The sequence below is a fragment of the Diabrotica virgifera genome, chromosome 4, assembly GCF_917563875.1.
Source record: "Diabrotica virgifera virgifera chromosome 4, PGI_DIABVI_V3a".
In the NCBI taxonomy this organism is placed as follows: Eukaryota; Metazoa; Arthropoda; class Insecta; order Coleoptera; family Chrysomelidae; genus Diabrotica; species Diabrotica virgifera.
Window position 1 is genome coordinate 126321307 of NC_065446.1, and position 27371 is coordinate 126348677.

A 27371-nucleotide genomic window follows, 5' to 3' on the forward strand; every position below is an offset into this window, starting at 1 on the left:
CTTTACTCCCATATATGATTTTTCCACCTTCCTCAAATTACGGTGTGTGACCGGTTTGATCTTCGGACATGTGGGTTCCACTTTTCCATTGGAACACACATGTCCCCCGGGGCTGGGGTTGATACGAGCATGTGTGTGTGTGTGTGTGTGCCTCAAATAACAAGACATTTTTTCATTTTTAAATAATTTATTTATATAACTAATAGGGAATTTGCACATTTTTTTTATTACATAATAATGTTCAGTTTTCTATAAAAATGAGATTTACAAAATTTCACGCTTCAAAAATTCATAATAACTTAGAAGTACAAATTTAAAGTCTTCTATATCTTAAAATAGTTCAAACGACCCATGACGTCATAGAGTTTAACTATATGGTTCCGTTTATGGTTATATTTAGGTATCTTCTTCTTTAGTTTATTAGCCTCCACCCACTTGGGTATTTGGCTAGCTCGTCGCTGTGTAATAAAGGGAAAATATTTATATTCTAATGACATTTATCGTATGTCATTGTAATAATGTATACCTACCAGTTTGTTGAGATTGGAGTTTGATACAGTTTTTGAAGGAACACAAAGAAGGTTTACTATGAAAAATAAAACCATTTTGTAAAAGTACAAGTTTTCTATGAATAGTTCAAATGTTCAAAAACACTTGTAATATCACATATGTGTATTTTCTAATGACATTTATAATGTCTAATTTAAAATTGTATAGAATTTTGTTTACGAATGTAAACATATAACACTGTGATGTCACAACGCGTTTTCTGCCGGCTGGTATAAGTTGAATTTTTAATCGTCTTTAGGGGCCAAACGAAAGACAAACAAAACTTTTTTATTTTTTATATATGTTTTAAATTATGTTCTGTTGTGATTTATAATATTTTTTCCAAATTTAAAATGTTAAACAAGTTCCCTATTAACAAAATTTATTAGAGAGCCAAAACTAACAAGTAGGTACCTACATTATAACTCAACTGTCAAATATTGTCAAATTATTAATGTAAACATTGGTTGCGTTCTGACGACCACAGCAGCTGACTGTCAGCAGAAATCAGCTGAGTGGTTGTATCCAGCACTGATACGGAAAGCTTAGTAAATCTCTCAGAGGCTGACTTCCAGAGGTGTCATCTAAACGCTACCGCTGGCTCAGCTGTCCAGCCGCTGTGGTCGTCCGAATGCACCCATTGTTTAATCAAAATAACAATTTACTGTTTTTTATCATTCTGCAAACTACAGGGTTTTCTATAAATAAATGTTAGAATGTATAGATACTTACGTAATAGATAATATAATATTGTATAGGATGTAAATAAGTTATTTCATCAATGACATACCATGACTCCTCCCTAGGGAGGAAAAGTACGACTTTCAGTTCTCAGAGAAAGTATACTTTCGGTAGAGGTAGGTGGAAAAATATTTTTAATTAAAAAGTGAATGAGCTGGGTGGTATATAAATAGTTTTCGAAATAAACCAAAACTGATTATAAAAAAATTAACTAATCTATATGGGAAATAAACCACAATTTAACTAAAAGAATGATTTTATTAATGTTTCAACGTCCAAAATGGATAATGAAAATAAAGAAAATTTAATTTAATGAAATTTAATGAAAATAAAGAACTTATTAGTGAAGTTTTGGAAGCAAAAGATGCATCATTGTTTGGTGTTCAAGAAATATTTATCAAATGCAACTATAAAAAGAAATGTGCAGATGAAAAGTGTCATTGACGCAAAAATAGACTTAATATGTAACTCAAAGTGACATTCTTCATTTAATTAAATAAATAAAAAAATGTTATTTTTTTTCATATTAAATTAATAGGATGATGTTACATAACGACAATTATTTCTAATATCATAAATATATAATTGTACGTAATATACACATTATAAGTACAGTAGAACCCCGCAAATCCGAACTAATTGGGGGGACAGTCTGTTCGGATTCCGAAAAGTTCGGATTATCTGAAAGTTAGCCTAACTAATAATTCAAAGCTTTCGTCGCTTTGAATAATAATTGATTTTGAGTCGCTGCACGGGTCTCACTCTCTCCCTCTTCCATCTATCTCATGTTGATGTCACTGATGCAGAGCCAGTGTAATTGTTTGTGTTTAGTCAAACTCGCTGGCTAGATTTACAATTTGAAGAAGCTCCATTTTCCACTCTCTATTACAAGATGACCTAGAAGCCGTACAACAGGATGAGAAAACGAAGAAAAAAGTGCAATTACAGAATAGATTGAAGCTGACAACAATGGGCACCAAGAATTTACAGATGAAGACATTGTAGACTTGGTTTAACCTCAAGGCAACCCTAATGAAGATGAAGAAAGCTAGGAAGAAATTTCCCTGTCATATAGAGTTGCACACGTGGATGCCACTAAAGTCTGGTTGTGATTTTACGTTACGAGGAGCAGAACTCTGCTGCATTGATGTAATGTATATGCGTAAATGGTTTACCATCGTTGCGTCAATTCGCTATACCTCTATGCATCAGAAAAAAGTGAGTGAGTCAAAGACCTATTAATCGTAGATTGTTAAATTTTCTGGTTTTACTATCTATAATAATCCTGTTTAAGTTTTTGTCTTGAATTTTTAATTTTTTTTTCACTTTCTGTTGGTTCGGATTTGCTGAACGTTCGGATTAGCGGGGTTCGGATTTGCGGGGTTCTACTGTAGTATTAGAAATAAAGCATCTGTATGTATTCTATATTATTGTGTTAGCTGTATATGGTCTGCAAACAGTATGGGATTTGATTTAATTTGTTTTTAGATTTCGTGATTTGGAACTATTAGTAAAGTAGAACAAAAAGTTGTTTTATTAAGATTATAATTTTGCTATATTTTTAGTTAATTTATTTTATAGTACATATATTTTTATTTTAGTTTTGCATTGAAAATTTAAAACCCTTGTAGTACTAGAGCATTTATGAGATAACCATAGTTAGTTTCATCAATTTCCTAATTTCTACTGAATCTTTGCATAACCTTCATTAGCTAGCATTAACCAGGATACTATTTCATTGGTACAAACTTTATATCACCCTAAAAAATATGCTTCAGTTTATCTCTAAATAGTTTTCTTTGACATGAATATCATTTGTAAAAAGTTAATCTAAGGCATTAGATGAAAGTGAAATAAATTGGCTCGGGGTTGTTCAATAAAATAATAGAAAAAGGAAAAATGCCAAATTAGTGGAGAAACATCAAATTAAAGACAGTTTACAGAAATAATGGAGGCACTTAAAAATGTAAAAAATATAAGATTATAAAATTCATCGTGTCATAATATGAAAATTTGGTAAAAAATAATTGATAAAGATATGTAAAATTTTATTGCAACATTTCCATACAAAATTCGTACATACAGATGTAACCTACTACTACTATACTGCATCACATCCAGTTTTTTCAATAGCAAGTGTGGTCTGGTAACATATTATTTCGGTGGTAACTTGTTTCTCTACACAGCATACTATTTTTTTATAGGTAATCTATGAAATGACTCATAAAATTAGTTTAGATATAATAATTTAATTTGTTGGTAATCAGTTATAACAAAAAAATATAAAATTTCATCAAATTAAAAATAAAATGTTCGAAATGATCTTCATATAATGATACAATCAACATTTAAGGCCTATTTGTACATTTGAATAAACCTCAAGTATCTGTATTGGGCATTATTTTGCAGTGCTGAAAGATTTGCATACGAGAAGCATATACTTTTGATTTAAGGTGTACCTTCAAAAATAAGTTCAAAAGTGAAATATCCAATGATCTGATGATATGATCAGCTAATCTATTGGACCCGTCCAAAACCCTGTTTACTGTCACTCCAATAATGACAATTATGCATATTAACTTCACCATTAAAAATATAAATGTATACTGTTCGGAAAAATTATTACAGGCTATATGTTATACCTATATATTATCTTCCTTGAATCAATGAAGTAATGTCATTTTATAAAGATGAAATTTATGGGATTTTACAATTTGATAAACACTAGATGCTATTTCATGTGATAGTTAAGTCAAAGAATACATATCTCTCACAAGAACCGACACGGACGGCGATTCTTTTGTTGTTAGCATGTACTTAATTTTAGTATCGAGTTGGCAAGTGTACACGCGAGTACACTGAGAAAAGTCTGGCACATTTCTGGCGTGTATCAATAAAATTTTAGTTGCACTGAGAGAAAGGTTGCATGCAGGGCCGGCTTTTGTTGACATTCTTAATATGGTATAATTATTTTTGATTTACAAAAGGTTGCAAATACAACAGAAAGTAATGGTGAGAATTATATTGATTAAAACCATGGATAAAATACCTTTTTTATCCTGATTTTAGCATTGAAAGACCAATAATAAAATATATTATAGTGGCGTGACATTCACTAATTATTCTTTTTGGCTTATATTGATACAACGATACAAAATATAATTTGTTGTTTTCACCAATTTTGAAAAAGTGTGAACAAGTTGGTGAGAATTTGAACGACTTGGTGTGACCTAATAGGCTGTCTGTCCGTCCGACCTCGAATATAACTCCTTCAGTCACTATACCAGGTAGAATGACAAATGAGGTGTCAAATGAAAGCTTATAATCCATGGAAGGTACTCAAGGTGAGACATTTGACCTAGACTGTCTGTCCGTCGGACCGGAAATGTAACTCCTCCGTCACTATACCTGGTAGAATCAAGGCCGCGTCTCACCATCAAATAATTTGATCAAACTGGTTTGAGCAAACTGAAAGTGACAGTTAATGACGTCACATCCTTAGTGTTCATTGTGGATAATAATGAAAAATTTTAATTTTAAATAAAGTACAAACAAGTTAGACAACTCAATACAAAAAATTTGATCAAACTAGACTGATAGTGAGAGCACAGATTTTTAGAATTTCAAAAAAACTGCAATTGTGACGTCACTTTGACGTACTTCCGCAGTTTGCTCAAACTGTTTGATCAAATTATCTGATGGTGAGACGCGGCCTTCATGATACTATAAATAAAGAGATAGTATTTTCCCGTAGCTCAAATACGTCCGAGTTCGCGCATTGATTACGTAACTGGAGACCGGAAGTTGAATTTGAATTCTTGTTAAAGTTAAATGGGATTTGTATGCATTATGTGATAAAATTAATCAATTAGCAAAATAACATTAAACTTCAATGTATTCGAAGAGAATTTAGTGTCGAGATTCCAGTCAAAATAACTGTCAAAGATAAAATATAAAATACAACCGCGAACAATTCAAAGTAATCGGTCATTACGAACTTGCCGGTCTCCAGTTACGTCACGACTTCCGGATGTGCATTATATTATCTTGTTATTTATAGTATCATGGGTAGAATCACAAATAAAGGTGGGAAATTTGACCTAGGACTTCCGGTTTTAGAAATGCGACCGGAAGTGCTCTTTTAAAGTCACCGCAATAGCACAAGTGATATATCATTCGACGCGCATTCGCAAGACGAGAACAAATATATACTTCTGGTTTCATGACTGTCTGTCCGTCCGACCGCGAATACAACTCCTCAGTTACTAATACAGATAGAATGACAAATGAGGTGTCGAATGAAAGCTTATAACCCATGGATGGTATTAAAGATGAGAAATTTGACATCGGACTTCGGTTTTAGAGTTACAACCGTAGGTACTGCTTTAAAGTCACTCAAAATATGATATGAATGTAAAACAAGATGACAAAATTAGTAAAATCGTAGATCAATCGACGCAAAGTTACACGAAGAGTTCCAGTATCGACTTCCAGTTCTACTTTCGATTACTTTGGGTGAAAACCTAGGACCAATTACTTGTTTGTCGAGGTATTTCCTAATTTATCATACCTATTCGTTATTTCGTAAAATAATCGAAAAATAACAGCCGTTGTAACCGTCACGGAATCCAATTCTTTTTGGATGACAAATGTTCGTGATCAACAACAAGAAACTGTATGTTAAAATCGAATTGATTGATCGAAGTGATTTTTTAAATTAATATATTAATTAATATATATATATATATATATATATATATATATATATATATATATATATATATATATATATATATATATATATATGGAAACGTTTTGATCATTATGGTCAGAAGCTTATATTCCATATGAAAGCAGCCTTTAGCCAGGCGCGGATCCAAGGGAGGGGCAATGGGGTCAATTGCCCCCTCCTTGAGACCTCGCCTGGTTTCTACTGACACTTTTTTCAAGAAAGAGATAATTACGATTGAAAATAAATAGGGAGTTTTGTATCCCGTTGATAACTGAATAACTGAAACACAAATACGCAGAATTCCTTGGAATCGAAAATTAATTTGCGATACTAGAAAAGAACTATTTTAATATAAAAAGTTGTATTGATATTTATACAGACACTTAGCATAAATATATCTATAAGGAGATACCATTTACAGTAAAAATTCTTTGTTATATTCACTTCCTTAACACCAATTTTGAAATCCGTTCCAGTGTCATGTATAAGGAATTGTTATGGAGTTACGAGGGAAGTTATTTCTTTTTTTTTCATGCTTCCGCTAAACGAAGTTTTTTATTGAAAAATTCTTAACACTCTAATTTATCTAACCTATGTGATACACATTAGGTAGAAACGCACAACGCTTCATTGCATTTCGAAAAGAAGTTTGTGAAGATTGTCGACGTTTTAGCTAACACATTTTAGCTAACACGTTTAGCTACATATAATGCTAACATTTCGAGTCCTAAAACTAATTTATTGTTAAATAGCTTTAGGACTCCTAAATAATTGGTCCTAAATTGTGAGGACCACCATTCATTATCGTGTTAAAGTTCATCAATAACATTTTCTCGTTCACAATTTTACTAAAAAGCTTATTGCAAAAAGAATCATTAGATTTAATTTCTGCTAAAAACGTGATCGGTGATTTCCTTAAAACATTACAAAACAAAAGAAACAGTGCTCAGATTGAATTTTCAAAAATTTGGAAAGACGTACAACTATTGGCCAACCAGCTACAACTATCCACAGCAAAACCACGTATTTCTAATCGTCAAACGAAACAAAAATTTTTACTTCATTGCCCCCTCCTTGCAAGGTTGCTGGATCCGCCGTTGCCTTTAGCTTTTTTTGTTGGAACGCAAGCATAATCAAGAGAATGTAAACCTATTATGAAGAGTGTATTGTCAATTATCAAGCATTAACTTGAACGTTGAAACAATTTCAAGTGATATTGGATCAAACTTTTTGAATTAGCTAAATTATATAATGTTACTCCTGAAAATCCTGAATTTCAAGTAGTTTCATAAATTGTTTTATATATTTGACCTAAGCTATTGTTTTATACAAACTACAGAAACAATTTAATGAATCATAGTTTATTAAATTTAATTTAGGTTTGCTGATAAAAGTACTTTATGGAAGTTTTTGTGTGTATTGGATTCTCAACTTTTTAAGCACAGCACGTGGCTTGTGGAATGAACACATATAAAATATGACTTTGTGCTCTTCCTGCAGATTCATTTGGTACAGTAGAGGTCAAAGAAAGGTTAGAGAATTTGTATGATATTTTAGATTAAAATTCTTTGTGAAATCCCAATAAATACAAAATTAATTGACGAAGTAGTAATTAAAGTAGTGAATAAAAATGGTATACATTTTTATTTTACAAAATTAATTTTTTATACGATAGTTTATAGTTCATGAAAAAGCTTAAAATAATTAATTCACATAATCAAGATATCTCAAAAAGAATTAAATTGTATAAATGTTGGAAAATAACAATTAATAGTTGTAGGCTATGTAATAAAATATATATAGAAAATAAGTCTATACAAAATATTATGAGCTACAAACTGATACAAAAACAAAATACTAACGCCAAGCCAAGCCAAACAAACAACTGTGACAACAAACGCCGATCCTGTACAAGACAAATGTCACCAAAATTATTTGCTATTCATACAAATTGAGAAATGGCCGATCTGGCACATGCGCATAAAAATTTAGTTCATAGATAATCCGTTTGTGTCGGTTCTTGGGAGATATGTATTCTTTGGTTAAGTTAACCAATATATACTGTTAATTGTCCATTTGTACATAACCAAATACCTACACTTCAACTGCTTCATTTAACACTGAATTTATTGCAATTGCTGCATTCTACTTTATGTTTTGAATTTTTAATGTTGCCCATTGGCTTTATATTATGTATTATAACAATATATTTATTATACCTCTTGAAGCTTTGAAATGTTTCAGTAACATCACTCTATTGTAGAACAATTTCTTCAACATATTTTTAACCATTTTTGCCCTTTCCTACTAAAACTATAGATGTATAAGTCCGACAAGAGATTTCTCTGGGATTAGGTTCTACATTGGTTCTATATTTGGATGGTATATAAACAATGATGTAAAATGTTGAGATAAGAGGATCAATTGCTGTATGTACTTAGAATATTATTTACATTTCATTTGGACACAGCAGTTTATCACATTATACACATTGTCGATTTGAAAAAGAACAACTTAATAATAATATTAATAACACTAAAGAATATAGATCTTGATAATAAATAAATAATATAATTCACTCAAATTCAGATATAAACAAAATATATCAATTCCAATGACCAATGACAGCACTGTTCGATTTTGGATTAGGTGTCGTTTGTTAATAATAATCGATTCGAATCGATGACCATTTCGATAATCATTTTTATTTTTTTTTCATTTCGGATATTGTACAGTTGGGGGGTACAATAATAGAAGTGGACAATATTCTTTGTACAATGATAGGAATGTCAAATATAAGGCTTTGCTCGTAACATAATTATGTAATACATATTATATAAAATTCTATGGTCACATTATTAGTTACCATACTCCGAAAAAGCTTGATTGATTTTTATAAAATTTTACATGTATATTCGACCGAACTGAGAAAAAGTTGTTATCTATTTTTCATACCCGTAGTCATAAGGGGTTCCTCCCCTGATAGTATTATTTTTAATTTTTTGAACAAACTGTTTCTTTTAACTTTATATAATGTGGGACTCAAAGATAAATATTTACAACCATGATACTATAAATAACAAAGTTATTTATAGTACCCACTGCAATGTCAGTCTGCAAAGGATCATAATTATCAATAATATATAATGGATGTATTTCATAAAAAAATATTCTATATTACTTATAACGAGAAATTTCCAGCTTCAGTTCTTAGTCTATATTGAGAATCAACTGTGTAGAATAGGTACCTGCTTATCTATTAAATATACTTAGTTGGTTTAATATAAATACCTACCTCCAAATATTTTTATTTCGTTTTTAGACCTAAGACAAATCGAACTGCAGACATAAATGCACAAAGTGGTGAGAGTACTTGTAGTATTAGCTCTGTACTACATCATCAAGTAGCCCAGAATAAGCTTGATGAAATTAGCAAGTAAGTACCTACTTATGTAACTACATATATTATGTGGCTACAAATAAAAAGACATGTGTACCAACTATGGAGACCTGTAAGAAGGAGTGGGAACACAATGCATCGTTTGTGGGCTAACTTTTCAACATCTAATTCAGCTTCCAGCAATCGCCGCTAGAGGTGCAATTGTTCGAATAGGTGCTACAAATACATTAGTTCTTATGGACTTATTTATTACTTAACCCATTTTATTCATGTTTTCAGCGTAATTAAACATTCATTTATTGGTTGATTAGTGCTGAATATGTTTTATGCCAAAAATAAATTATTTTAACTTTATAACATATCAACGTGTGGTAAAAAGTGTATTCTTTCTATACCATCGTAGATGGAGATGTGACATCAAATTTAAATTTGTCAGTAGGTACTTTAATGTGGGACAGCTTATTTTGAAACGGAAATATTTTGTCACATTATCTAACTGCAACATTTATATAATAATGGTATTTCAACTGCAAATTAATTGATATAAAAAAATTTGTAGTTGAAAAAATTGAACTTAACTGTACCTAACTGTTTTTAAAAAGTTGTTTAAATTATTTAAAGTTTGTTGATATAATATTAATTAATTATTCTTTTTATCAAAATTTAAAATGCTTTTTCTTTTACACACTTCATTTATATTCTGAATGCTTATATACAGATTTTTAAATTTAGTTAATAAAAATATAGAGAGTGAGTCTGTAATTTGGAATAAATTCAATATCTCAAATACTAATTGTTTTTTTGGAAAATGCCCAGACCCGTCGATTAGTATTTCAAATTGTCCTTTTTGACATACAATAATAATGTTTACAGGGTGTCCCAATTTAGAGATATGACGTCGTTGTTGATTTTCTTAAATGGCAACACTGTCATTTTGATAGCTATTTTGATAGGGTGTGTAAAGTTATACACAACTGTAAAATATCAAATTTTAATTCTCTACCATTTACAAGATAATAGAAAATAACAAAGTTATGCCTGTAGTTTGGAATAAATTCAATAATTAAAATACTAATTGTTTTTTTGAAAAAATACTCAGACCCGTCGATTAGTATTTCAAATTGTCATTTTTGACATACAATAATAATGTATACAGGGTGTCCCAATTTAGAGATATGACGTCATCGTTGATTTTCTTAAATGGCAACACTGTCATGTTGATAGCTATTTTGATAGGGTGCGTAAAGTTATACACATCTGCAAAATTTCAAATTTTTGTTCCTTACCATTTACAAGATAATAAAAAATAACAAAGTTATGAAAAACAAGTAATCAAAAATAATTGAATTTAATTATTTCAAATAAGCAAATGCTCATAACGTTGCCCATTGACAATTTGACAATAATTGAGGGCAACATTATGAGTATTTGCTTAATTGAAATAATTAAATTCAATTATTATTTGATTATTTGTTTTTCATAACTTTGTTATTTTTTATTATCTTGTAAATCGTAGGGAACAAAATTTTTAAATTTTGCAGTTGTGTAAAACTTTACACACCCTATCAAAATGACAGTGTTGTCATTTAATAAAATCAACGATGACGCCATATCTCTAAATTGGGACACCCTGTATACATTATTATTGTACGTCAAAAATGCAATTAGAAATACTAATCGACGGGTCTGAGCATTAAAAAAAAACAATTAGTATTTTAATTATTGAATTTATTCCATATTACAGACATAACTTGGTTATTTTCTATTATCTTTTAAATGGTAGAGAATAAAAATTTGAAATTTTGCAGTTGTGTATAACTTTACACACCCTATCGAAATAGCTATCAAAATGACAGTGTTGCCATTTAAGAAAATCAACGATGACGTCATATCTCTGAATTGGGACACCCTGTATACACTATTATTGTATGCCAAAAAGGACAATTTGAAATACTAATCGACGGGTCTGAGCGTTTTTCTAAAAAACAATTAGTATTTGAGATATTGAATTTATTCCAAATTACAGACTCTCTCTGTATATAAATTAACTACAAACGACAGTCTGACGTTTATAAAATTAATGTTAATTTTGGTGAAATATTTTGTCTCAAAAAATGTATTGTTTAGACAGAAAAACTTTCAAGATCCTTTTACTATTATCATTATAATTTTCAGGTTAAAATAAAAACCAATAATAGGATTATAAACACAAATATTATTTACACCGAAGGAAATAACATACAAACAAATATAATCCATGATCGTTTTAAATAACATAAAGACAAATCTTTATAAAAAGTCTTGTATTAACTTTGTTAAGTTCTCTTTTGAATTTTTTATCGATAACTGGATATAAATCCCGGTACGAAGCAAGTTCTTTTAGTGTGAGCTTTCTTGGCACTCATATTTAAATAATATTAACCACCAAAATCAGTAATCTTATATTAACTACGGATAATTAATTATTTTCGAAATTTTCACATTTATTCCAATGCAAAACTAGCACCTGTCTACGCCCACGCTGCCCTAGTGACAAACCAAGCAAACAGGCAAAATCGTGTACACAAATTTCAAGGTCGTCCTATCTCGATTCCTCTCCTCTGTGTGGGTCTCCACAGTACAAACAATCTCAAGTCTCAACCAACAAATATCAATAGTTTGTCCGATTTAGTAATACCATGGGCCTGATCCTAATTCATTTCGAGGTCGCAATTTAATAGCAACTCCGCCATGACAGTCGCAATTTATAGAGATTCTTATTCATTTCGATATTAGTTACAACTGGGGATATTAACGTTATCATTTTGACACTGTTCAGAATTTGGGTTGGCGCTCCGATTTACTGGATTTATTGACTATGCAATTACCGCAACATTTGTTAATAGTTTCGGAAAATTATCAAAAAAATGTCATTTTTGAGAAAAGTTATTTACCAGCTATTTTATTGCTAAAATCGAATCTTAAGATTGCATATATTAGTAATATGGGGAATGAACAGGCTAAATCTTCTTTTTTTTTTTCAATTAGTGCTCTGTAACTCCTGTAAGATTTTTCCTTTAAACCAAAACCACTCAAATAAAAATTGACCATAATTTAGATCTGCACAAAGTTATTTTTTTCTGATTCCCTTCAATCAAAATTTTCCTCGGACAATACGAGTTTTCTCAAAAAAATCTGCAATTTTCAATTGAAATTTTAGGGAAGTAATTATTTATAAATAATTAATTAAATTGGTGATATGAAAGATTTTTTTATAGTAGATTATATATCAGGAGGCTGGCGCCAATCCAACCAATATTTTGGCAATAATTAAGTTAATTAAAAAATATCGGCTGAAATAATAACCGGAAAGAATATGATACACCAGACTAACTATGATTTTCATATAAAAAAGCACTATACCTATTCAACGTATTTTACATAATTGATATTGGACTATTTGAGCGGTCTCGGGAATGTTATAAAGAAACAATTTTTTGGCTTATAAACAAATAGAACCCCTCGGAAACTATTAGATTAAATTAAATTAAGTTAAAGCTGTTAAAAAGGGCACGATTTCTGTGCCCTTTTCGAAGAAAAAAAAATGAATTCCGAGGAGTGGTTTCAGGTATAGGTAACCGGTCAAATTTGACCGGCATTTGAGACATAGTTATAAACAACAGGATTTCAATATTTGAACCATTAACTTTTTATTCCGGTCCTCTTTGTACATACAAATTTTCATATCTTCAAGTCAATTATAAGAAAAAAGATTTATGTCACCAAGTTATTTAATTAATGATAAATAATTACTTCCCTAAAATTTTAGTTGAAAATTAAAGATTTTGTTTAAAAAACCCGAATGTTAAGAGGAAAATTTCCACCGAAGGAAATCGGAAAAAAATATCTATGTGCAGAATTAAATTACAGTGAACTTTTATGTGAATGTTTTTGGTTTCACGAAAACTTAACGGTTTTGGTTAATTGAAAAAAAGATTTCGGAGCGCTAATTTGTTTATAAATCAAATAGCACACTTTCTGCGGACTTTGCATAGCTATATTACTAATATATGAAATCTTGATTTAATTCCAACATGTCCAGTAATAAAATAGCTGGTACATAATTTTCCTTGTTTCTAATTTTTTAAGATTATTACCTTACATCTTTCAATGAATTGTGGACAATATCAATTATTATATCTCTAATTCAATACTATTCTATGTAATTCCTCCAAAACCAGCAAATTTCCATGAAACCCAGCCATATTAATACCTTTTGCTTTAGTTGTCCTTGCAAGAAACAAACAAAACACATATCTTAAACAAACTGAATCTAACCTTGCTTTCGGCCATTCATTCATGTTCATGTCACAATAATTTCGACTCGAAATTATAATTTCAATCACTTTTAAGGAGTCGCAATTAATACGCTGTGAGCTCGTACGTAGAGGGGATATTTACAAATTCACGAGCACCAGTAGTGGCAAGTCTGTAAACGTTTACTGGAAATTTGACATAAATGTCAAAGTGATTAATTTAAAATTAAAAGTAAAAACATTAATTTTAAAAAATATTATTTGGTCAAAGCTGTGGTATATATTTTTACCTTAAATATACTTACGTTTTAAATACTGAATTTAAGTTTTTTTAATGTTCCGTAATATCGTTGATTGAAATAAACGGTAATCTTATCGCCATCTACACGATAATTGTGAAAGTATCCGAAATAAGAAATTCATATTTTATCAATAGAACGTCAAAATGATTAGCAAAATCTTAAAAAAATCGAGTACAATTTAATTAATTTTTTGCGATGTAAATATTAAGCGATAACAATTAAATAATACATTTGAAAATTACCCGTGAAAGTTGAATTAGTAATCCGCCAGGAGCGCCACCAGCGAAGCTCAGAGCCTATAGGGCTTTTCATTCACAGTCATTTATTTCGAGCTTCTGTCATGTGTCACATAATATTAATATATTTATGTCGTACGTTATTGGTATGTACCAATGATACGAACCAAAGACATATGACGTAGATATATTAATATTATGTGACACATGACAGAAGCTCGAAACAAATGACAATCGATGAAAGGCCCTATAGAGCTTTTCATTTACAGTCATTTGTTTCGAGCTTCTGTCGTGTGTCACATAATGTTAATATATCTACGTTATACGTTATTGATACCAATGATACAAACTAAAGACGTATGACGTAGATATATTAATATTATGTGACATATGACAGAAGCTCGAAACAAATGACAATCGATGAAAAGCCCTATTGCGATCTATCGAAATTTAATGACGTCCTTTAGTTAGTTCAACTGAAATCCACAAGGATCGTAAAGTCGTATTTCAACGTTGCCATATTGATTGCGACCTGTTTTGAGTCGAAATTTGAATTAGAATCATAGCCCCGAATTAATATTTTAATTGAAGTAGATATAACGAAGTATAGTAGAAAACGATAACAAGATTCTTCATTCGGAAATGAAGCGAGCTTAAGAGATATATGCCCCAGGGGCCCACGGGCCCCTTGGGCATATATCTGGGTGAAAATATTTTGGTATCATGTTTTTCAAATTTTATGAAGCCAAAAATACTTTGATGAAAAGGTATCGAAAAAAGCTTGACGCCGTTTTGAATACATATGATGTCCATAATATTTACTTAGATATTTTTTTATACATATTAAAATTTAACAGTCCAGGACCGTAACGAAATGTACAGAATTTCTCGAAAACACTACCTAGATTTTTTAATTACACTTCTGTAAAGTTCCATACTTCTAGCTCCCCTATAGTAGTTATACCCGAAACAATAGGAGTGAGGTTATGTAATGGTCATTTTTTAAAATGTATAATAAGGTCTCTTTTTATGCAGATTAGTTTAATGTGATTTTAAAGTTGTACGGTTTGTATTTCATTAAAAAATTTCTATTATTAACAACTATTATAATTAATATTAACTTTTACATCCAGATAATATATATGAGCGCTTGCAATTCGAGGATTCGCCTTGCAACATGATGTCGCTATTACATCATTCCAAGTTTCGCTTTGAAAGTACCGTGATTATTTTAAAATTAAATTTTCTCTTATATAACAGTGCTTCATTTATTTTTATAACAAATGGTGAGTTTAAACTTTGCTGATTGCAATACACTTTGTACATGTCAGCTGTTTACTCAATTATTTCCTCTTAAACAATTTAAATTTGAGCCAGCATATATTCAACCAATTTTCTATTCTTCTTCTTCTTTTGCCCTTTAATTTTCCTCCAGTTTGCTGGAGGAGTTTCCTCCAATCGCTTCTGTTTAGTGCTTTTTGTTTCCAGTGCGTTTCTCCTATCTTTTTAACCTTCGGATGTCCAAGCGGGGGGAAAAGTGACCCCAGCGTATGTTTTTCTTTAATAAATTCAAAAGTATTTTCAATTTTTAACTCATTATTTTTTTATTTAACTTTAATATCATTCTAGATATCCTCATATTTTGAAATAAAAAAAATTCCCTATATTTTACGAATAAAAAATATATTCTGAATTTGATGTTTAGTAAAATAGCGTCTATAATGTGTAATTCCAAGTAGTTTTACGCTAATGACGTCGACTTTGCAAAGTAACAAGACACTTACTCAACATACACACTACACATGACACTAATACTTATGTTGTGACTGGCTGAATGACATAAAGTCCATGCCATAAAAAAAACTTTCATTTTTTGTTAATTGTCGTTTTTGACCTGGGGTCATTTCCCCCCCCCCCCCTTGGTCATCTGTGTAACAAAAAAAGGTTGGTCATCGGAAGGTTAATGTCGTTTCCCCATCTCATCTGGGGTCGTCCTCTTGCTCTCTTTCCTGTTCATGATCTTCATTTTTGTATCGTGGTATTCCATCTATTGTCCGTTTGTCTAACGTTATGACCTGCGAAGCTCTATTTTCGTCTAGCTATATGTTGTCCTGCGTCTTTGAATTTTGTTTTATTTCTTACCCAGCTGTTTTTCTTTCTGTCTGTTAATTTTACTCCCAACATTGTTCTCTCCATGCCTCTTTGTGTCTTCATTACTTTATCCATGTTTGTTTTGATCCAATTTTCTACATATATATATATATATATATATATATATATATATACATCCCGCTATTAAATTGGCATCTTTTCACGTTGCAGTCATTTGGCATCACCTAGAAATGCTATCATTTTCTAGGTATAATCCGTGAATGTTCGCTTAGTACACTTCTTTAAGCTTGGCACCGTTGTCGGATTTTCAGTAATCCGATTTATTTATATATTTTATTCCTTACACTATAACGACAATTTGACCCCCGTAGGTCAAAAACATTGCTTAAACATCACTTTGGCAACAACAGGATGTTGCCAAGATATACATTTTTACGGAAAAGACAGTACCTAGTTAGATACATAATATCGATCGCTTCACGTTACAAGTCTTCCACTCGCACTCAGGTAAAAACCAGTTGTAGGCTCTTTTGTCTGAACGGGTCCCTGAATGAGTTTAATAATTCACTTTTATTGTGTATTTTGTTTCGTTTAGTTGAAATATCAGATTTTGTTTGTAACGAATTTCATAATAGATATTTAAATTATTTTTTTGTTAACAAAAACAAATTTTAAAGTTTGACATTTGAAAAATTAATTTTATATTGCCATTTTCATGACATGGTCAATGGTTAATTGCATTTATAATAATTTAATGGGTCATTGCGAAACAATATACAGTGCGTCCATAAAGTAACGCATAAATTCATTATTTCACAAACCGGACACTTTCAGGAAAAATACCGAAACAGGTCGATTTTTATTTTTAAATTACAATTTATTGGCATACATATCATACTAGTGACGTCATCCATCTGGGCGTGATGACGTAATCGTTGATTTTTTTAAATAAGAATAAAGGGCATGTAATAGCTCATTTGAAAGGGTATGTAATTCTCTATTCAATAATATAATTGTTAATATAATTATTTATACAGGGTGTCCAAAAAATGTTATTTAAATTAAATTAATTGGTATAAAAAGATGAATGTATGTAATTTGTTTAATTCTAAATATATTTTATTGGTGCCAGCAAACATAAAAATGTTTTATTTAAAACCTAAATATTGATTTTCGCTTAAGCGTAATCTTAAACTTCCAAGAGGCAGGTGGATGGCAGCTCTAACATTTAATTTTCTGACAAAAGTAAAACGAATTTTGAATTAAATAAGTTACATACATTTTTCTTTTTGTCTCAATTAATTTAATTAAAGAATTCTTTTTGGACACCCTGTATATATAATTATGTTATTGTTTGTATTAGTAAATAGAGAATTAAATACCCTTTCAAATGAGCTAGCACATGACCCCTATTCTCATTTAAAAAATTCATCGATTACGTTATCAAGCCCAGATGGATGACATCACTAGTATGATATGTAATATGCCAAAAAATTGTAATTTAAAAATAAAAATCGACCTGTTTCGAAAATTTTCCTTAAAGTCGCCGGTTTACGAAATAATGAAATTATGCGTTACTTTATGGAAGCACTGTATGTTACAATGTGTAAATTTTTCAGGAAACGTAAAAATCTTTCCATTAGTAGTTAGAGATTCTGATAGTAATACTATATTTTATATAAGTATTATGGGTTATAAATGCATCTATTAGGTCTGGATCCCGCGTATGAAAAAAAAGTTGATTAATAGCAAGCTGAAAATTTGTTAATAGCTTAAGGGTGTTTAGTCGGATAAACTTTTATATATGGGAACACTGGAACAGGGGCAGTTTTAATTGTGAAACAGGTTGAAAATTTGGAACGGTCACACCACGAAAACGGCACATTTATTTTGTCCGACATAACAGACTTAAACTCTCCGAATAGAGATTAAACTCTCATGCAAAAATTAGACTGCTATTTATCACCTGTCATAATTCCTGTCATTTGACATATTCTACATGCTCTACTCATTAAAAGGCCCATTTGGTGATAAATAGCAGTCTAATTTTTGCATGAGAGTTTATTCTCTGTTCGAAGAGTTTAAGTCTGTTCTGTCGGACAAAATACATGTGCCGTTTTCGTGGTGTGACCGTTTCAAATTTTTAACCTGTTCCAAAATTAAAACTGCCCCTGTTCCAGTGTTCCCATATATCAAAGTTTATCCGACTAGACACCCTTAAGCTATTAACAAATTTTCAGCTTGCTATTAATCAACTTTTTTTTCATACGCGGGATCCAGACCTATATCTGAAAGACCAAAAAAGTTTAAATGTTGCTTATTTTTTTGATATTATGTTTTAAAGTTTGTGGACTTATGTTGTTTTCGAAATGAAACCATAATTGGTAAAGTTTTTTCTTTATTCTCAACAAGAAACAGTCATAATACGGACAACGCACACATCTTATGGAAAATATAATGTCACTCAAATTCAATAAAATTTATACGAATAGATCCGTTTTAATTTACCGATCAAATCTTATCATTGCGCCAACTCTTAATTATGATTAATTACGGCGCAAATTGCAATTAAAGTTTATCGAAATCACATTTTTGGAGTCCATAAAGTGTTAAAAGTGTTAAAGTTACAATCATTATTGCTCCGAGTGCTATTCATAAGAGCTTAAATCCCGCTGGGCCTAAGCGGATTAGTGAAACTAATCCGCTGATTTATGGAGTACCGAAAATCTGGGTAGTTTAAAATATTTTTTCTCTCTCTAACTTATGTACCTACCCATTTGATTTCAGATTTATTTGTATCAATTTCTGCTCTTATTTTTGAAAATAGAGAGTTGGCGCAATGATAAGATTTGATCGGTAAATTAAAACGGATCTATTCGTATAAATTTTATTGAATTTGAGTGACATTATATTTTCCATAAGATGTGTGCGTTGTTTTCGAAATGAAACCATAATTGGTGAAGTTTTTTCTTTATTCTCAACAAGAAACAGTCATAATACGTAGAAATTTATACTAAATTTAAAATCCAGATTCAGTAGAAATAAACAAACCAAGACACGTTAAATGCTACTAGGAGCACTCCCGAATCATAATTATTTACAATGTATTGTTATATTTCTATTTGATATGAAAATTAAATTTTGATGGTTGTAAACAGGATTCAATTTAATATAAAATATTTTCAATTTTCTCAACCACGGGCATATAAATTTAGAACACCCTGTATACAACAAATTGTTATATTTAATTTTAAGAAGTGATTAGACGGAACTCGGGACAGTGCGCTTAAAATAAACAAAGTGAATGACGCGTACCATTATCGTTCTTCTCGGAAGGTCGATCATTAGCCTATGCTAAATAAAACTCAGTGAAATAGATGATAGTTCATTATCGTTTTTCGCGGAAGGTTTCGATCATTAGCCTATGCTAAATAAGACTCATTTGAAAGAGAGAATAGGTCATTAAAATTTGTAAATAGTAGAAAGTGATTTTAGAATGGGAATTAAATATTTTCTTTTGAAATCCATTAAGCATATTTAGAAAGATTAAAAATTGGTTTTTGAGGAATACTGAGAATGAGAGTTGGTGGTGGAAGGTTGATTTGTGAATCTGGAAGGGATATTGAGAAAGTAGGTGAATGAATGACAAAGTGGGATCAGAATGTTTTGAGCTGTCGAGAAGTGAAGTCGAGTAGTAGACGGTAGTGTTCGAGGAGTGAGAAAGCCGGTAGTTCCGTGAGTGTGGAGTATCTATCGTGGAACGAGAAGTAGGCCAGGTCGAGAGTAAAAGAACCTCCTTGAGCCCAGAGTGTCCCGGTAGCTGATAGCAGTTTCGAAAAAGGTAGAACACAGCATCACGACAAAAGCAGGAACGAGAGCTATTCGAGCTAGTTTTTCAAAGGAGAACATCACTGGAAGCCAGGACGAGGTTTGATCGCAGCCAAGGATAGCAGGAAAGGGTTTTGTGTGAGGACATTTTCAGTTCACCAGGAAAAGGTCAGTCTCATTTGTTTGGACATGAATGTATGGGTTTTTCGTATTAAATTCCACATAAAAAATTGAATAACATAATCAATAATATCAGAAAAGCTTCATCAAACTTAAATAGAGTTGTCCCTAATAACTCCTAATAGTTAAATGTTAATAAAAACTTTCAATAGAAAACCAAAAGGAAATAAAATTCCCAGTTGTAAATGTTATGTTTAAGAATAATAAGAAATAGCAAATATTAAGCATTGATTGCCTTTTGAATAAAATAAAAAATATTTTGATTATAATTGTAACCCATATTTGTATTTTTTTTTTACTCTTTTCTTTTCTATCCCGATTAGGAACCATTAAGAAATATTCAGAAGCCACGAAAGTAAGTAATTAATTTATAATTCGCCCTGAGATTGAAAACATATTGATATGTGATCTGGTTAATTAATTAGATTAGTATTAATACATTGATTAAATTAAGTGACATATAAGAATATTATCTCATATCAATAATCAAGATCACATCAGTATATACATTGTAAATTCCAAGTCATGATTTCCAAAGTTTACACATTGTAAATTATGATTCGGGAGTGCTCCTAGTATCATTTAACGTGTCTTGGTTTGTTTATTTCTACTGCATCTTTACTGTTTCTGTTAACTAATCTAAACGTAGAGATATTTTTTGAGATTCTTTAACTCTTTCAATGCTGGGGTTTGTCACATCCCACCTGTCTGTTAGTGGCAAAAAAGTTCACCTGTCGGATGCCGGGTTAAAACATGACAAATTAGATGTGGAATGAAAGCTTATAACCCAAAGATGGTACTAAAGGTGAGAAATTTGGCCTCCGACTTCAGGATAAAGAGTTGCAACCCGAAGTATTGTTCTAAATTCGCAGAAATAGTACAAACTATGTATTACTCGACGCGCCTTAGAAAGACGAGAACAAATATTTATGCCTGTCCGGTTTTATGCCTGTCTGTCCGTCCGTCTGTCAGATATAATCACAGAGGTTAAATGAAAGATTATAACCCATAGATGGTACTAGCGATTAGAAATTTGACGCGCATTAGAAAAATGAGAACAAAGAAATACTTTTTTTAGTTTTACACCACTTCCGGTTAAAATGGTGTACCCGGAAGTGACACACATAGTCACAGAAAAATATACTTGATCAATTTACGTGTATTAAGAGGTCGAAACCGAATTTTTTTAATTCTGGTTTTGATGTCATATGCGGTTAAAAAATTGTCTGGAAGTGGAAGAAACCAGTTTAATAGTTGTCCCCTTCGAGTAGCGAAAAATAAACAATACTTTGTAAAAACATTCAACATTGGTTGATATTCCGCTGTTTTCATATTATTTATTGACCTAAGTTTTTGTAAAATGCACTAGTCTTTTTTAAAGATATCATTGGACAATTTACTCACTGTTTTTGGATTTTACAAAATCGCTTGGATTGGCATGAAATTTGACATAAGCATAGCTAACATGTCAAAGAAAAAAGTGATATTGTGCCAGTGTGTGCTTTTTTCTGGGGATGAGTACCACCCCCTTCTCGAGTGTGAAAAAATATAGGTAAAAATATGTCCGTAAGTGGATAAACTAATTAAATTCCTTGTATTTTTTGTTTTTAGATGGTTTTTCGTAAATAAATCAAAAAGTAAGTATTTGATCGAAAAAACTATTCTTAGCAAATATAAAGCTGATAAAACAGTAAAAAAAATTATGTATGTATGAAGTCTGGACACACAATAAAAACAGAGTTGGAGCTGAACAACAGTTGGTTCTTATTCGTCGAATTCCAAATCGACTAGTTCAACGTAAAATATCCAAAAAATAACGCACTTTTCGGGGAAAACTCGCCACAAATTTTTTAAAGTGTTTAAAAAAGTTTTATTTTTGTTATTTAAAAAGTATCTATTCTATCACCATCAGCATCAAAAGTAAGTTACGCTTTAAATAAAATATGTCCCTTTTTTTGCTAAAAGAAATCGTGAAAATCACCACCTAATTAGCATTCCATATGAAATTAATAGTTACCGCCCTAGTTAATTTACTTATATTATACTGTTTATATGATCTATAAGATTTATTGGCAAGAAATGCTTATTAAAAAAAATTGGTTTTAAAATAAAAAAATTTTAATTTTGAAAAAAAATGCCTTGGTTTAAAATAACTTAAACATTAGTGATACTAAATATCTCAAAGAGTAAAAAATGTACATATCACATAAACAATACATAAGTAAATTAGGCGGTGATTTTTACATTTTTTTAACAAAAAAGAGACTTCATTTTGATGCTAACTAACTTTTGATGCTAGAAACGTTTATAAATATACAAATAAAACTTTTTAGACATTTTATAACAGTTGTAAGTCATGAGTTTTTCCCGAAAAGTGCTTCGTTTTATGGTTATTTCATGTTAAAATATTCGATTTGTATTTTGACGAAGTAGAACCTGCTTTTCATTAAGGTGATACAGTAGCGATCAACAGGTAGCCAAAACGCGTTCCAAGATTGCGGCTGTAATTTTGAATATTTTTTCGAGATATTTGGCACACGTATTCGTAATATAATAAAGAATGGCGGTACAGAGCCGAATTTGAAAAATATATTAATATGTGGAAATTACTCTGTAATTAAATATAATATTAAAAAAACGAGCCTGTACCGCCATTAAGAAGAACAAAAAAATACACTTTCTTCAAATAAACTTTTTATCCGATGCCTAGATTTTGTGTCATTTTGGAACTACTAATGAAATACAAAATTTTAGTAGTTCCAAAATGACACAAAATCTAGGCATCGGATAAAAAAGTTCATTTGAAGAAAGTGTATTTTTTTGTTCTTCTTAATGGCGGTACAGGCTCGTTTTTTAAATATTGTATTTAATTACAGAGTAATTTCCACATATTCATATATTTTTCAAATTGGGCTCTGTACCGCCATTCTTTATTATATTACGAATACGTGTGCCAAATATCTCGAAAAAATATTCAAAATTACAGCCGCAATCTTGGAACGCGTTTTCGCTACCTGTTGATCGCTACTGTTTCCTCTTAACTACAACTCTACTTTTACAGGGTCTACAGACTTCATACATACACCATTGTTTTCACTTTTTTATACGCTATATTTTTGCTAAGAATATTTTTCGTTAAAATACTTTTTGAGTTTTTTTCTAAAACCGTCTAAAAACGTGACTTTTTTGTTGAAAAACGAACATAATATATTCACTTGCAAATAACTCAAACAGTATGTTAAGAAAAAATCTATAGAACAAAAACTAGCTTAGAATTACTCAGTTTATCCACTTTAGGACTTATTTTGAATGTATGTCTTTTCACATTATAAAAGTGGTTGTACTAACTCCCAAGGCAAAAGCACACGTCGGCACAATATCACTTTTTCTTTGACCTGTCAGCTATGTGCATACCCAATTTCATGTCAATCCAAGCGGTTGTTTAAAATTCGGAGGTTTTGCAATATTTACCGTGAGTGGATGGACTACAGATATATGTATATTAGATAAAAATTATAGTCTCAGCGAATCTTTGAAATATCTCCATTCCTTTGAAATGTTACATTTTTTAAGCCTTGAGGGAGTAGGCGCAAAATTATGACCAATGCTATTTAAATGCATTCAGTTTATTCGAATCCTGAGAAAACTAATAAGAATTTTGGAAAAATTTAAACGCAGAATGAAAGATTACATTATAACCGAGGGCGAAACTCTCTAAAAACTTTTATGTTTATATTGATAAGTGAAAGGGTGAAAAAAAAAGAAAATTTAGTGTGATTTTTTATTTCAAATATTTAATTCAAAAGAAATTTTTGTTTATTCTATTCTTTTTGACATGAGGCTGTATTTGATTTCTCTATGTCATTGTATGCTATTGGTTAGTTCCTATCATTTCAGCCGACGTACGTCACGATTGGATCAATAGGGCCGAACATACATAACTAAGGCCCTTTTGGCATGATGCTGTATTATTTTGAAGTCGATACAGCCTGAATATTTTTTTTTATTTTTTTACGTTCTATGTGATTAAAAAAATTAAGAATCACCGCAATTTTAGCCCACCACCCCCTTCCCCTTTCCCCACATCAAAAAATGTCAATTTTTCGATTTTATTTTTTTTTAAGTTGGTTTGCAATTAAATTATAAATTACAAAAAATTCACACGCACAGCTGAGGCTTTTACAAAACATATATTTTTATGGACCCGAAGGTCGAGTGTACATAACCTCAATGTTTTTTGTTTTTTTAATAGGTACGTATAACTTTTTTTGGCGATGGCTGCATGTCTAATTTTTTTGCGTTTTGTGAATTTTATCAAAATCTGTATTTCTGACTTTTTTCAGATTTATTCGTAAGGTGCGCCATCTTCAAAAATCCGGAAAACTGGTTTTTTCGGTAGTTTTTTGGGATTTTCTCCATTTTATATACTTCAAAATAGACTAACTCAAGGTTTTTTATAGGTTACGTATATATAATTTGAAATAACTGAGTTTTTAGGGATATTCAAAAATTGTGTAAAACACCTAAACCCCCCAAAAACTATGTTTTTTCAAATTCTTAAAAGTTTCTTAATTCTTTCGTACCCCATGAAGTTAAATTACAAAGCCATTAAAATATAACTAGAGGTGATTCATACCTACTTACCATCTCAATTGAATGCAATCATCGGCAAAGCCATCTTTTAGTGTCATTGTGTCATCCCCAAAAATCTACCTGGGTCTTAAAATGCAGGTATGCATACTTGTTCCGTTATAACTCTTATCTTTTAAAATTTTGTAGTAAAAGCATTTCTATAGCTATAGTGAGTTTATTGCCCTACCTCTTTATGTGGCTTAATGATTTGGATTGTAAACACAGATAAGAAAGGGTGTGATAGACCAGAGAAATTAGCAAATAAATGGCCTCTTTCGTGACATCCGTTGATACAGGTATCTAAGAACTGCTTATGGCATTAGGGTAAATTTAGTTACAACAGTATCCAATATAAAAATTATGCAAAAAATCAAACGTACTTTTTAACTTATAAACAATATATAAACAATTAAAGATCGCTATTTGATTGTAAATATTAAAGGTGGAGACCGGTATGCTGTATGGAAAGGTGATACAATTTTACTGAAGAGCATAGAAAATTCTTTAAAATGAGTGTTTGGAAAGTTCTTTTTGTTAATTTGTTGCTTAGTTATTGGGAAAATAGCTTCAAAAGTCGATTTTTTGAAAATAATTAATAACTTTTCTAAAAATACACTAAAAGCTTTATTTTCGCGTAAGTAAAGGAACAATATTAGAAGTATTCAGCCGTTAAAATTTCAAGAAGTTTTACCTAATAGTTATTGCAAAATTGAAATTGTTTATCCCAAAAAGCTTCTATCTACAGCGTTATTATGCATAAACTATTAGGTCAACATAAATTCTAAAGACATCAAACCAAAGAGAAAGGTTCAATTTATCAAATTAGATCAAGTCTTGAATAAAAAGTTTATAATAAATATTATAAATAATTATAAAATAATTTTGAAAAAGTAGTGTTATTTTAAGCTTATTCGCGAACTCAAGCGAGGGTGCTGCCGCTTATTTTGAACTAGAGGAATTGGGATGAAGATTTAAACAAAACATCCGTTAACCTATATATCAATGTCGATTGAATGCTTGTCTGGTGTGTTCATTTAATGAATGATTTATTTATATTAATTAATTACATCAATAAAAATATTAATTATATCAAAATGCATTATCCCAATTACATCGGCCATTTTCATGCAACTGCACTGCCACCTATAGTCGATTGAGTTCGCGAATAAACAATTAAAATAACAACCGCATTAACATGTGGGAATTAACTAATTTTGATGGGAAATAAGCCACAATTTTACTAAAAAAAATGGTTTTATTTTGACAACGACACCCGATTTGAGCGTCGAAACGTTAATAAAATCAGTTTTTTTAGTAAAATTGTGGCTTATTTCCCATCAAAACTAGTTAATTCCAAAAATGCCACAAGAAAATAGCTTCAGAACAACAACACGTAGGAAGTTAATTTTTTTTATTCGACATGTTGGTATTCTTATAGAAACTGAAACAAAAATTTAATGCCCTACAACCCTTAAAACCCGAGTTAGCCACTTTTTTCAAAAATTCACCGGGGCTTTGTTTATAAATATTAGAAAATTTGAAAAGCAACATTTAAACGAATGAAAGAGCATGTTTATACAAAAAAAAATTAAAACGATTCTTTTAAAAACGAGCCGTCCATGATGCGCCAAAAGTGAAGAGTTTAAAAGTAAAGCGATTCTTACCCTCTTGATTTTATTATCAAAAACTTAATTCACAACTACACATTTATAAAAGGCGCAATACCTCCGGTAAGATTTAGGTACAAAATTAACAAAACCCAAAAAAAATATATAATACAATATTCCAGTTACCCGTCGTTTGTCACCATTAATCCCTTTATCCTAAAGATAAATAACAGTTTGTCGACGAAAATTCCATTCGATCAAATGTTCGTCGATGAATTGTCCATTCGATGAATTGTGCATTCGACCAACTGTTTGTCGACCAACTGTTGTCGACCAATTTTCCGTCGACGAAGTGTTCTCGACCAGCTTTCCGACACCGGATTTGGGTGTCATTGTATTCTGTTGGTTAATTCCTACCATTTTAGCCACCGTACGTCATGATTGGAAAAATAGCAGCGAATATACGTAACTAAGGCCCTTTCAATATTTTACTGTAATTGATTTTTCTGTGTCATTGTATTCTGTTGACTGATTCCTATCATTTGAGCCGCCGTACGACACGTTTGGACCAATGGGAGTGAAGATACGTAACTAATACCTAACAAGAGGTTTACTCAAACTTCTTTTTTGTACTTATACCACTCGGTAAAAGTACAAAAAAAAGTTTGGGTAAACTTTTGCACAACTGTGTAAATACTAACGAAAAATCTAAAATATTAAAAAAAATTAGTGGAATCCGTTAATCTGTTCTCGAAAA

General features: G+C 30.8%; 1 protein-coding gene across 1 annotated transcript in view; it reads left to right on the forward strand.

Annotated features, from left to right (window-relative positions):
* LOC126883655 (uncharacterized) overlaps positions 1 to 27371 on the forward strand; it is a 59142-nt gene that overhangs the window by 21308 nt on the left and 10463 nt on the right. Inside the window, exons 2-3 of the mRNA XM_050649310.1 lie at positions 7523 to 7553; positions 9345 to 9458. Coding sequence (XP_050505267.1) covers positions 7523 to 7553; positions 9345 to 9458 — 145 coding nt within the window. The remainder of the gene's footprint in view (positions 1 to 7522; positions 7554 to 9344; positions 9459 to 27371) is intronic.